The sequence below is a fragment of the Nomia melanderi genome, chromosome 3 (genome assembly GCF_051020985.1).
Source record: "Nomia melanderi isolate GNS246 chromosome 3, iyNomMela1, whole genome shotgun sequence".
NCBI classification, from domain to species: domain Eukaryota; kingdom Metazoa; phylum Arthropoda; class Insecta; order Hymenoptera; family Halictidae; genus Nomia; species Nomia melanderi.
Window position 1 is genome coordinate 14873669 of NC_135001.1, and position 13893 is coordinate 14887561.

The 13893-nt window shown below is 33.1% G+C and overlaps 2 protein-coding genes across 3 annotated transcripts in view; one reads left to right on the forward strand and one right to left on the reverse strand.

Moving 5' to 3' along the window:
• The window catches only part of LOC116431716 (alkaline phosphatase), a 424481-nt gene that overhangs the window by 255745 nt on the left and 154843 nt on the right, over nucleotides 1-13893 (forward strand). The window lies entirely within an intron of this gene.
• The window catches only part of LOC116431717 (caspase-1-like), a 71513-nt gene that overhangs the window by 25333 nt on the left and 32287 nt on the right, over nucleotides 1-13893 (reverse strand). For both annotated transcript variants that reach the window (XM_031987532.2, XM_031987531.2), the window contains one exon: nucleotides 3605-3780. In XM_031987532.2, the coding sequence (XP_031843392.1) occupies nucleotides 3605-3780 (176 nt within the window). The remainder of the gene's footprint in view (nucleotides 1-3604; nucleotides 3781-13893) is intronic.

Genomic DNA, 13893 nt, shown 5'->3' on the forward strand with positions numbered 1-13893 from the left:
AAAGAACGGAATAATTTTAATTTTTCGCGTAATTAAAGCCATCATTTCTCAAGCATCAAATTATGATTTGATTTCCGCAATTCCATAATCTAGAAATGAAATTTTAACATTCAAAGTCACGGAATTCATTAGTAACGCTTATACATATTAAATCTAATTGGCACACATTCACCAGTCACGCTGAAATCAAATGTATTTACTTATTACGAGATCATATATATATATGTATATATATATGTAGGAAGAAATATAATTTCTGTTAAACATGGTATCGTTAGTATCGATTATTTCGGATACTCAACCTCTATTCGTTTAAAATAGTTTCGTTCGAATACTATAAGTGAGCAATACCAGGAACGTTGTGTTATATGAAAAGTTATCGGGACATTTCGTTCGTTCCGTCATTTTGCCCCCATCAGAAATGTATTTATTCGCTTATGCAAACAGTGCTGTTCACCAGAAGCTTTTTCCCATTTCCAATAATCGATCGCTGTAGAACGATTTTGTTAGTATTACATTGTTTGTTCGACAGTAATTGCTGAATGAGCGATATTAGCGTTGTTCTAGCATTCACTCTTAGTGAAGATCAAAAGAACAGAAAATTCGATGTTATTGGAATATGAGAAATATATAAACGTTTTCTATACTGTGTCGCGCAATTTATTGTGAGAGTGAAGTAGTACAAGAAATAGCACGAGATAGCAGAAATTCATGAAGGATACTATTATCCCGAACGAGTTCCCAAATTTGTAGGGGTGAGTCTTTGGGTAATGGGGAGATTGATTCTCTATTAACACTTTCGCTGGCTATAATATTAAATACATTATGACTGATATCTACACGTTTGCTGTTGATTCTCTCCTCAAACACGCACCCAACTGCTCGCTTGCTAATCGCACACCAGAAGTTTCTCGCCCACGCATTCCCACTTGCTTTTAAAGCACACCCCATTCGTTCTTTCTTTCTTCCACTTGCACCCTTCTCACTCGTACCTTTCGTCCATAGCCAAAATTCACGCGGTCACGTACACGCTTTTCTCACGAAACACCCTTCCTCGCATTCTTTCAGCCACTCAAGATTTTCTAAACTCAGTCACTCTATTTCTCAAACATCCCAGTGCTGACCAAATGCAAAACGGATGCAATTCTTCAGGCACTTAAGTTTTCCGAAACATACCGGCGCCGGTTCGTCGCAACATGGCCCATGTTATACACTCATACACGCATAACGAACCACTCATCTCTGATTCATCAGCAAAATTAAATAGTTTCCACTGATCTATATACCTGTTCATAGATTTAATAATCAAGCGCAATTTGATAACTTAAAATTAATTGATACAAATCAATTTATACGCTAGTGAAAGAAAGTAATTCATAAATAATTTTATGAAAAAAAGATATACAGTAGTCAATCTAGATTCATTTTAAAACACCAAGCTTCTACTTTGGGAACCCATACCCATCAATTTCCTTAACGCTTTCTTCGTTATCAAAAAATGGTACCTTTATTTCTAAAAATTTTTCGTAAAAAAAGTTAAAAATCTCAGCAATGGTAAGTTTTAGGAGAAATGCACCTTAGAACTTTTATACTCAGAATACGTCAATCTTTCGAAATCGAGCACAAAAAATTGGACATTCTATTTAAGAAACAAAGGTACCGCTATATGTTCTCTACGCCTCCACTTGGAAGAATAACATTTATACCACATTCTGTAGTTCCTTCAACCCTATAACTTCTGTAAGTAACATTTTCTTGTATTGGTTGAAATAACCAAGATATGTAAATGGACAGAGTTCATGAGACACACTGTATATACATCCTATTACTATGGAAATCATTAAGTCTGTGACTCGGTACAGTTGCAAGAGGAACATTTTAGAACTCGAGGTTAAGGTTAGTTTCAACATTTTCGAGTGGAAATTTACAAGCGCGCGTAGTACTTGAACTTTGGAATATTACTGCGGTAAGTCTACAGTGTTCGCTTCGCAAGCAATGACTGAATTTGCGAAAAACAATTCATTTAGATTCAGAAATTTCCTCTAAACTTTTTCAGGTTCTCTCCGTGTGGTTGTAAGTGCAATACTTTTTCTGAATAAATAGTAATCTTAATTACACCCGTTGAATTATGCGTTCTTCTAGCGAACAGTTCCATTATCCTGCGAGATATGCGCGTTTCTATGAGCTGCCGGGCTAAAAAACACAGGCGACTTCGCGATAATGCGCTGAAATTCCGTGAAAGATCTTACTGAAGTAAATAAATATAAGAGCTTGGTTGGTTTACATTATTACGTCACGTGATACTTATGCGTTGCCATTACGCGACAATTTCTAGCGTAATGCGAAACTTTAATGCTTCATAACTTTTGAACCAATACTCACTGTCAAAAGGTTTAAAATCCTGGGTGTACAGAACAATGAATTTAACAATATATATATAATTCATTGAGCAACAGAAATGTAATATAAACAATTTTTGGAGTAAATCTGCCTTGGCTTTCTTCGAGATATTGAAGCTGCGACACCTTCTACTCGCACCTTAAAGTGGCCAACGAATAAATGAACTAATCTGCATGTTGAGTACGTTAATAAATTAAATATTAAACTTAACACTAAAACTACCCAGTAGACTGACTTATTTCTAATTTTTTATTCAAATTAGGACAATACGTTTGTTGAGGTTCGAAGGGTCTCCTAGTCTTGTATCTGTATAAATTCACGAATTGAATTAAAAATCTTTTGCGATAACGCCTTCATAATTGAAATACTTACAAAATAAAAATGCTGAAGTGGGTCTATTTGACCCGTCCGGTAGTTTTAATGTCACATCAAGTAACGCATAAACACAATGGACTCTTATCGGAGATTCTCAAGAAATACTAGCGCCATAATGAATTCTCTATAGCTAAACGAAATCTAAATGCAGTTCCGTTTGAGAGTCACCGAATACAGATCAAAGCCTACGGGAAATCAAATACGACAAGGAATGAAACAATCTCATAGTATTCAGTACGTTGGTTTTGTATTTTACTTTAGCCGTGAATATACCCGCGCAATCAGTGAGAAAGTTCTTGCAAAGCATTCAGAATATAAGTGAAGAAAGGTTAAAAGATATTGCAAGAGTAACAAAACGACTCAATCTTGTATAGCTTGCAAACAATTTGTTTGCGGAAAATGTATAAAGGAGAAACCTGCGATTTGAAAAAAGTATAATTAATTGTCTTTGCTATTTATAAAAATGAAAATATATGTTTGATTATTTTATTAGCATCTAAAAGTTATGCTGCGCATTATTTTCTTCAGTAAATTAACAATTTCTTTCTAAAAAGCAAGGTCTCATTTGTAATCGGTCAAATGTGAAGTGTCTGTAGGTTTAACGTTAATCAGTAGTGTCCATCGAATCATTGTGCGCAAAATATATTTACATGTCTTGCTTTCGCAGTAAATCTAAAAGTAATTTTTGAAACTAAAGAGTTTGTTTTTCTTTTCTTCTGTTCAACATGACAAGCTCTGTAATACTATTCCAATATATATCGCAGGCCATAATTCATGTTAGACAGCTTTATGAAGTCAGCGTAATAATAAATATTCGAAGTTCGCTCACCTGAATGAAAAACAACTTCGGCTTCCCGACCAGGGTGGAGCATCGGTCACCGGTGAAATGGGCCCACAGCATATCGACGGGGTACACGTTGTCTGCCGAGTACAGTAAACCCGATTCCCCATGCGACATAGTCACCACGACCAGACAGTCAGCATCCGTGTGGTCTTCCGCGGCGGCTTTAATGAAAGGATTAATTAATTCGGAGCGGCCTGTGATAACGGCCACAGACTGTTTGCCTTAGCAGATAATACTAGGAACAGTACAGAGTATTATTCGAATAAAATCTTATTTGGATAATGATAACGAACGAATAATTAATCGTTATTCGATTACTTGTAGAGGTGTGCGAGAACACGAAAATATTAGATCGGGTATCTTCTCTTCGTTCCCTACAATTACAATAGGAACGTTTTGTTTAAACTAAATTAAAATAGAAATTATATATATTCTGAAACTATAAGCTTTAGAATATGGAGTAAAAATAATAAACAAATAATAGTTTATTATGTTGTTTCATTTATCATTCTTTATCCACATTTGCGAACTTAATAAATAATATAAATAGTTATGTTATCATATAGCTGCGTTTCACATTGAGTGAGGCGTTGGAAAAGAAAAAATGAATCTCTGACGTATCATGTAAATCCATTATATTTAATCAAGTATTATATCGCAGTAATGTATGTGTAAAGACATTTTAGAAAGGAACTGCTAGAAACCGATTGAGAATATACCAGTACCGGAATATATCATGGTATAATGCTCCAACATGTCGATGATCCAGAAGGTACTGCAGAAATTATGATATATTGGTTGCAGGCTCGATTATTCGAAGTTCAAATGGCCTACTTAAAATTTCGATTTAGCACTAGGTTCACGGAACGCGTCACTCCGACGCATATTGAATTTTATTAATATTACTTTGTAAATGTTTACAGGAATTTCGATTGATGCAATTATATGGATATGTATCTCAATTGTCTATTATCAAACTTATAATATTCAAAATCTAACAGAAGATGTCTAGACGTATTTAAAAATGAAATTAGTAAATGAGTGCCTGTGGCGTTTCTCTATTGTCATTAATTGACTTGTGGCAAGGGGTTTAAGAATAGCGTTGCAGTATTATGCTGGAATATTTGAAATATCTGGTATCAAGTATGCCAAAGCGTGTTCCGGCCATTATTAAAGCCAAAAGCTTGTGGGTTAAATATTAAACCTACAAGAAGCTCATCGTTTATTGGATATTGGTTCCGGTGTAAAACCAATTCCACGAAGGAAGTTTGTATTAAGTAAAGTTCTGGCGACTAAACAGATTCAATATTTTGTATGAACAACCAAAACATCGTAAATACTATTATTTCGTGACTTTATAGTTTGATGCACCTAAATGTTAAAACAAATATTGCATTGTTTAAATTCAAATTTCGTATGTGTATTTACTTTCATTTCTCACTAACTATTTGATTTAAATTCATCTATGTATATATACTACTTTTTTAATTGATTAATCAAGTCGAAGGTCAAGTTACAAAGCCATATTATTTTATTTTATCAGTGTCGCGTTATGAACACCATGCTACTACATAAGTTTAAGAATAGGTACAAGAATCATGTGTACCATTGTACTGAAAATGTAACTTATCGTGAGAGGTTTCAATGCAAAAGCACTTTCAAAAATTCCTGCTATTGATAAGTATAACATCTCTACTAAACACGACGATAAGATGATATTTGCATCGTATTTATATATAAATATAAAATATATAAATATAATATTACATATAATAATATATATATATATAAAAATAATATTATATGTAGCGTATAAAAGTTTATATAGAAATATAAATAGTTCACCTTTCTATTAATGTTTCAAAACAACTGCTGAGGGAAGTAAAATCTCATGCATAAATTTCCTTGGAAATTTTCGATCTCCAAATTCTATGAGAAACATGTGCCACGTTCCGCATTAATAGAATTCGTAAGGTGAATTTTATGATCCGACAGAAGAGAAGGATTATATTTGACAATTGTGTCCTCGAGTTATAGATTTGAGAGGTGCGCGCCGGCGTTAGCATTAAATTTAATGAAAGGTTTAATTAATTCTGTGCCGTCCGCAATAACGATGACCGAGCTGTTTACCGTGATGGGTCATACGCAAGCAAATCAAGAGGTTAACTACGGCACGTATTGTTCGTTTAACCGCGCTTACCCTTTCCGATTTCGCTGTTGTGTTTCCATGGCAAACATGGAGGGACACGAAAATCACTTTTGTAAACGATCTAAACGGTTTTAACGAATTACCAGTAAAAAGAATTCCCGTGACCACTTAATTTACTTTTTCTCGTTTACTCACCTACCTTTATGTATAAAGGGAGCCATGGAGACATTTTTGTGCTGCTACCTTTAATAACAGAAAACTTTTCGAAACAGAAATTTTCAATTTCACATATGACTATTTCTTTTTCTTCACGCATATATTTTAATCGCCTTAACTGCAAAGAATAAAACTATTCAATACTATAATATTGCAACATATATTTTTTTATATTTTCCACGCTATTTAACGCGTATTATGCACAGGTATACTTTCTTATATACAATGGGATTTATATAAATAAATTTAGAAACAATTTTTGTGTTCATTCTAATTATTTTAGTGAATAAATTTAGTGAATAAATTTCTGAAGATCTCAAATAAGAACATTTATGTTACGTTTAAAACTTAATTCTTGTATTTCTTATAGACAAGTATTGTATGAATGTAGTAAATATGTTTTAAATAGCAATATAAACGAAGCATTAATAGAGTGACAGTTTTATCGAATAAGAACATCATTGAATAATTCCTGCTGCAAGACAGCTTTAATTTTGTATGCCATTTGCTGTAAGCTAACCTGCAAAACTGAATTCGATTAAAGCCTAGTACACATTTGGTAAAATCGTCCCAGAATATTAAATTGTAACGATTTAGATAACGAAATAGAGAGTTATGAAATGATTGATGTTTCGATTTTTTTTAATGGAAACTATATCATGTAAGTGAGTCCTCGTATAGCATAATAATTACATGCATAGAACGAAGAAAAATTAAAAGGGATAAAGAAAAAGATAATAACGTTAAATATTTTGAAATATTATATAATCTTATTCGAGGATATTACTGTCCAGTATGCATGAAGCTGAAAATCATGCGTTCGCAAAACATCGTAACAAATCAATACTATATACGCCCACTCACACAGTAACGAAAATTTATTTGCCAGTTGCTACGGTCGGGTAGAATGTTTCGATTCACTGTAGAAAGGCTAAACTTCGAACTGCCACGCGAGAGACTAATGGAAAAGTGGAGGAGGATGGGAAACTCGAAAACGTTCTTTAATCCTTTAAGACCATCGCGAATGAAACTGTTCGCTATCGGAACTTTATTTAAAAATTTGTATATTTGTTAAATTTGTGGTGCTATTCAGTTTTTGGATATCTGTATTTCGCAGTAGTCATAATGAAACGAATCAGTTATCTCAAATGCTCAAGCACTAGCATTTTTTTTTGTTTGCTGACAGTTCTTAAGAAATAAAATAAAATACTTTGACTTTGATATTAATATAAGTTTGATCTTGATATAATAGAATTTTTGGAATACAAATTCCCACATATCTGCGTACACTGTGCAACAAACTTATAATCTTATAATCGAATAGTTTACAATTTCCATCGCTAGAATTTCTGAACATTAATCTATCGAAGTAACGAAGTATTTCTTTTTGAAATACATATTTTAAATAAATTCAATATTTTAAACGACTTTTTATAGAGATTCATTTCCAAAGGATGTTCCTCTCACTTTTCAGTGTGTACATTTTAGTATCACAAACACACTTGCAATTTCAAGCGTGTAACACAATATCTAATCTTTCTTCCCAGGACTGTGAACGATTCGAAAGACAGCGAAAGCAATCGCGAGCTTGGTTCCCTGTCTTATAACTAGATTTTGAGCTCTCTCACTAACAATATCCGGTAGGAATGTCTCTCAACCACTCGGGAAAGGATGAAATATGCCTTGTGCTGATCGATACATGCTGACTGCACTACAAATTCAGAAGTTTATTATCGCCGTCGGTTGATGGTTTCCCGGCACATGTAAATCTTGTATGCCACTAAAGCTATCAACTACTACACGTACATGTGCCTGTAAACACACCGCTGCGCGGACGGAAATACAGATACAGGTACTTTGCACACTCGTTCCGTAGGCTTGACGTTAAAAGCAGCCGCTGAAACGCACCCCTTGGCATGAGCAAACGAGACTCTCCTATCTACTCAGTGACCCGAGTTGTGCCGAGAATTGCAGACCAGAGATTGAGCAAACGGTACAACGTTCGGTGTACAGGGTGTCCAACTTAACCTTCTCGTTGTCCACCAAAAAGAGAGAATAGTGTTCACAGAATACCCGAAACAAACGTACATATGTATGCAGTATTTTCGCGATTAATATCCGAAAATCGGGACTGCAACTAATTGTGCAGTGATGTTGATGCCAAGTCAAGATAAGATCCTAATTGAGCTCGTGTGTTTATCCTTTATAGAAAAGGACGACGCGAATGAAAGAGCAAGATATCCGAACTTCGGAATAATCAAAACAAACAGATGAATTAGGGGACATAAATGCAATGTTAAACTTTTTTTATTTTTCATTTTTATTCACTCAAACTTTTATCAATTGAATTGCGATGTTTTCCTTATTAAAACGAGGCCAAATACGATATATCTTGGAACATATTTACTTATTTCATGAATTACAAAAATTTATTTCCTTCTAAATTGTGATTTAATGTTTGGTCTTGTTTTAATTAGAAGAATCTCGTTTTAATCAGAAGGAATTAAGAAGAGAACAAGATATTTTATTATTATAAGTATTCAAGCTTTAAAAGAAATACATCCGCCTAAGTCTAAAAGAAAATCGATACGCAGTATAGAGACAATGTAACTAAATTCCATCCATATGAGAGAACGCTGACCTCCTCTTTACAAAAATTGATCTCTCAGTTAGGAAATCTTTTATTCTATTTTTACGAATATTTCTGAATTCGATTTCGGTGATTCGCCTAAACCACACATTCCACGGAATCTCTGCAAATGGCCTCTGAATTGTAAAAGTAAGATTATCGGAAATGATCAAACCGACATGAAAAAGTTACCCAATTTAAATGTTCCAATTTTAATGAAACCTTCCCGCGTATGTAGAGTATAATACAGTATGCATAGGATCATTTTTTTATACGAAAAAATGACTTTGAACGGGTGCAGTCAACCCCTAAAAGTGTTTGCACTTTTTCGCTTCCAAAGCATAATTTTGTAAGAGAACGAGACAGAGAGAAACTTTGAATCCATGAATAATTCATCTTTTCGCTTTGATAGTTTACTTTTCATGCATATTACAATGAATTTATTTTATAACGGCAGGAGGGAGGAAAAAAACGAGCGTATTAATTTGTATCACTTGATGCACAGAGAAAAAAATTCTTAAGAAATCGTTTACTACAATATTATCGCGATTAGTATCCGAAAATCAATACTGCAAACGAGCACTAATCGTGCAGTGGTCTTGATTCCAAATCGAAGTAAAATCCGAGCTGAGCCCTTTGTTTGTCCTCTGTAGAAAAAGACGAGGTGAATGAAAGAGCAAAATATCCTAACTTCGAAACAATCGAAACAAACAGATGAATTAGAGGACATAAATGCAATGTTAAACTTTTTTTATTTTTCATTTTTATTCACTCAAACTTTTATCAACCGAATTGTGAGATTTTTCTTATTCTTACTATTATATAATAATATTTTGGAGTATATTTACTTATTTCATAAATTCGAATAATTTATTTCCTTCTAGTAAATTGTAATTTAAAGTTATCTTGTTTAGTCTTGTTTTAACCAGGAGAATCTCACAGATGCGTTAGTAACAGTTTCATTAAAAAAAAAGCCATTTAAAAAAGTTGCAATCTTATCATTGCATTAATATTGTCTCAACGATATCTACCACCACTGAATAACGCGTATCATATTAAAAGTATAAATTCGATTTTTTAAGATGCTTTCAATATATGCGTATATACTTTTTGTTTCACGAGCAACAAGGTTGTATGTGTTAATTATAAAATTTCTACATTGAAATTTTTACATATTTTCATAAATATTTCTAAAATATTATAATAAGTGTATGAAGTGAAAATTCAAAGAATTCACTAGATGTTATACTAAAAAGGAAAAAAACCTTTAAATTTTTTTTGTCTTCATACTGTTAGCCATTCACTGTAAAAGGAATTGTACATAGTTTATGAAAACGTAAATATTATAGAAGTTCCAAAAACTTGGAGAGCACGTACATGACAGGACAAGCATACGGTAAAAACTGACGCCAGTTTTATTAACACTTCAACAGAGGAACTGAGAATAATCGGTGGTAAAATTCTCATAAACGAAGGATATAGTCATAACATTTTTAAGTTTATTTTCACTCTCTCGGGGAGAGAAATCTATCCTGGGTCATTCACTTAGAATATTTCCCGCAAAACGCTTTTCAAAAACTACTATTTAATTTGATAAGTTCGTACTTTTAAATAACCGTTGTACATGTGTACTTCATATCTATCGCTTTAATTGGAACTAACAATATTTAAACACGATAAATATTTAAATTTTTGTTCGTTGTTCAAACTAAAACAATGAAAAATTGCGTCACTTGTTTTCATCTAGAAGGCTACTGCAACACCGTTGAATAATACACAGTATACAACAAATATTCTTGCATTATTAAAGGTGCACAAAGACATGTTTAACAATAGGTTTACGGTTGTTTATTGTACAGTTTACTTTATTGTTCCTAGAGACATAGCTGTTTTCTTTAAATAAAAGAAATTTGTACTTCAAAACCAGCATTAAGATACGTATTCGTTTAATTGCATCAATCAAAATCGTCATAAACTTCTACCAAGTAATATTTATAAAATTCTATATCTGTTATATTGTCGAATTTCGTAAAGCCAGTATTAAAGAAATTCAAATGCGTGTATTGCTCCAATTGTTCAAAATAAAAACTCGAAGCTGTGATGTTAACTACGATCGGGCAAGGTAATTCCACAATCGTAGTTTTGGGTAGTCATAGCTGGAGTTTTTCGTTGGAAATATAGTTGATTGAATAAAATCGATTAGTTTTTGTTGCAGGCAAAAATGTCACAAAATATCTCCAAACCATAGGCTTTCCACGACACATACACTTAAATATACAGAACGCTGTTATACTTAAAGCAACACCGATAGTTCGAAAATTCTTACTACAAAACTGAGTATAGCTGAGTAGACTTGGTATAGCTCGTCTGCTACGGGCAAGTACCCGAGGAAAACAAATAAAAACTGAGTAATATGGTAATAATAGTAGTAATAATAATGACAGTTTACAACCAATTGGTTGGAACTTTGTAACCGCCGTTAAAAGAATGTAACAGAAACATTACTCTAAAAAGGCACTTTTGAACTGAAAGTGACCTGAAAAATAAAAATACAGATGGCATGGTGCTATGCAAAGCGCAATCAATAGAGATTTGCACAGTATATAATGGGCATCCGAGTGCTCGGGAAATGAGGATATGGTATTTGCGCGTTCGAAAATAAATAATTCTTTCCTACTATATGATCCCGTCGGGCTTTTCAAAACGTGGAATGGAAACTGTTGCGCAAAACGCGAATGCAATGTCGGTTGGTCGCGTTCGACGTTTTGTTTTTAGCCGTTCGGAAATCGGTTCGAACGCGTGGCTTGCATGCCATCGGATTTGTGAAACGCGAAAAATCGAGGCGTTACGAATTCATTGGCAAGGAATGAACATTATCGATGAGTAACGGGAATTTCTCGAATATTTTTTATAGCGAAATTTTATATGCCTTCATCAATGAAAGAAGCCGGCAACCGCATAGTACAAATGGCGAGACCAAAAGCGTTGCATTTTTTATTTCGTTGATCACGTTCAGGCGGACTGCACTCGTAGAATTATTTTGCAGCTAACAGTAAATTTATTTGATGTATTTGCGTTGTATGTCGAATGCATATTTCTGGCAGAGTTATTTACATGTAGCTTCGAGCGCGAAACGTGCGTTAAGTAAGTAATTAGTTGAAAATTAATGAAAGCCGAATGAATAGGGATTCATTTCGAAACCTTCTTGCAATTTTGTGCACATATTTCGGCTGTAACGTTTTTCATGTACAAGTAAAGTTTTAAAAATACGTACAAAAATATTGGGGAATAATGATTTAAATTTAATTTGGTCTAATTGATAGTATCGCATTCCGAGTGCACGTGAAAATAAAATAAGTACATACAGAACTGAAAACAAAATTATAAGCAAAGCTATATAATAAAATAAATGAATTATTAATATTTTTGTTGTATAGCGACGGTTGGTTACGTTATTATAGCCGGCATATTGCAGTATTCTATGGTGTAGTTTGTACAATTTACTAGTAATTTTGATAGCGGTTAATAGTGTTCCTTTAAGTATCACTGATCTATATTTATTCCATTATAAATAAAGCTTATATTTTGTAAAACAAAACTTCTTCCATTTTTAACGAAGATTTCGTTACTAAGAAGTAATTTATCACCTTTACGAGGTAATTAAATAATTTTAAGCGACAAACACCCCATTATTTGGTGAAATAAAGCGCAACTAAGGCAGCCAAAGCTACTAAAGTTGAAAAAAGTCAACTTCATTAATTTTCACATTACTTTCTTCCATAAATTGTGAATATTAGAAGCGATTCCGACCTTTATAATAACTGTACATTAATGTAATTATACAACTCTTACTTTACTCTTCTTCTCGCTATTTGCTACTATTAGATTTCTCGTTAATTTTATTTTACATTAGCGTAGTTCACGTAATTTACATACGATTTCCCTAAAATAGATAGACAGTCTACCGAGAATCCATTGTAAATACCCGAAGAAGTTTCTTGTATAGATTATAGCCAGTTTGTCGCTGTGAGAAACTGAGTACGCTGGAACGTTCTAGAAATTCGTTTCCCTCTAGTTTTTCCGCCCGTATCCGCGAAGTAAAGTTTCCCAGAACGTGAACGTTGAAAATTATGCCCCGCACATCAGAGATTGTGTGAAGGTGAGGGTATGGGAAAAGATGACATCTCGCTGAATTCAGGACAAAGAAGCGAAGTTGCGGTCGCCTGCATTTTACCTGTTTGCCCACGCTTCGATACTGTTTTGAAAGTAAACGAACGCTTGAACATTCTTTCACTATCGATCTATTACTCAAAAGTCACAGAGGAAAGTGTAATATTTTTCTGCGTCATAAAAATACTCCTGGAACTGTCCTGATATCAATTTATTGCGCTTCTTCGTAACTTCTAATCTGTTTTTGGAAACATCAAAGAAATTCATGTTAGCGTCGTTTTCTCTTGTCAACTATTTCATTGTCATCATACTTGTAATTACACGTTGAAATATTGTTATTGTAAGTTTAACTGATCAGATTTTGTCTGCTATATTATTGGCAAATATATTATTCATTTTTCTTGGGTATATTCGATAACAAGAAGTTACGCTTATGAATATACGTGCATTAATAGTAAATATAATACATATGTTATAATAATGTAATATATATGTAAATTAAAATGCATTGAATAATATTCATTCACATACATTTCTATTAGAAATTTTTTATCTTACTATTTTTACTTTAATTTGCAGATATAGCATAATACAGCAAATATTAATGAAATGAACAGCAATGCACAATAGGTAATGTCCATTTTTATAATATTCACTTTGTTATTGAATCCTTTCAGAGGGATATTATTAATCTTTCACCCTTCACTAGTGCGTGCATGAATCAAAAGTTTAAAATCTTATTTCCAGGTATTAACCTTGCGCCGGCAATAGGGGGTTTCACCAACGTGGTCAATAATATAAACTTGTTATGATCGGTCTTGATTTTCTATTGTTGCGAGTTCTACGAAAATCTGAAAAATTTTAAGATACTCATTGTAGTCCTAATTTAAGATGTAAACAACATTTTGGCTAAATTTTCATATCATTTTATTTCAATAAAAATTGGAAATCGTGATGAAGTCATGAAGAAATGAAATTTTCAAATTGCACATAGAAACGTTCAAATTGCATATTTGAAACATAATAAAGAATCATGATAAGAGTAACAGTTTTTGAATTCTTTGAATCTATCATTCAAACTGGACAAAAAGACAAAGAAGAAATGTCAAA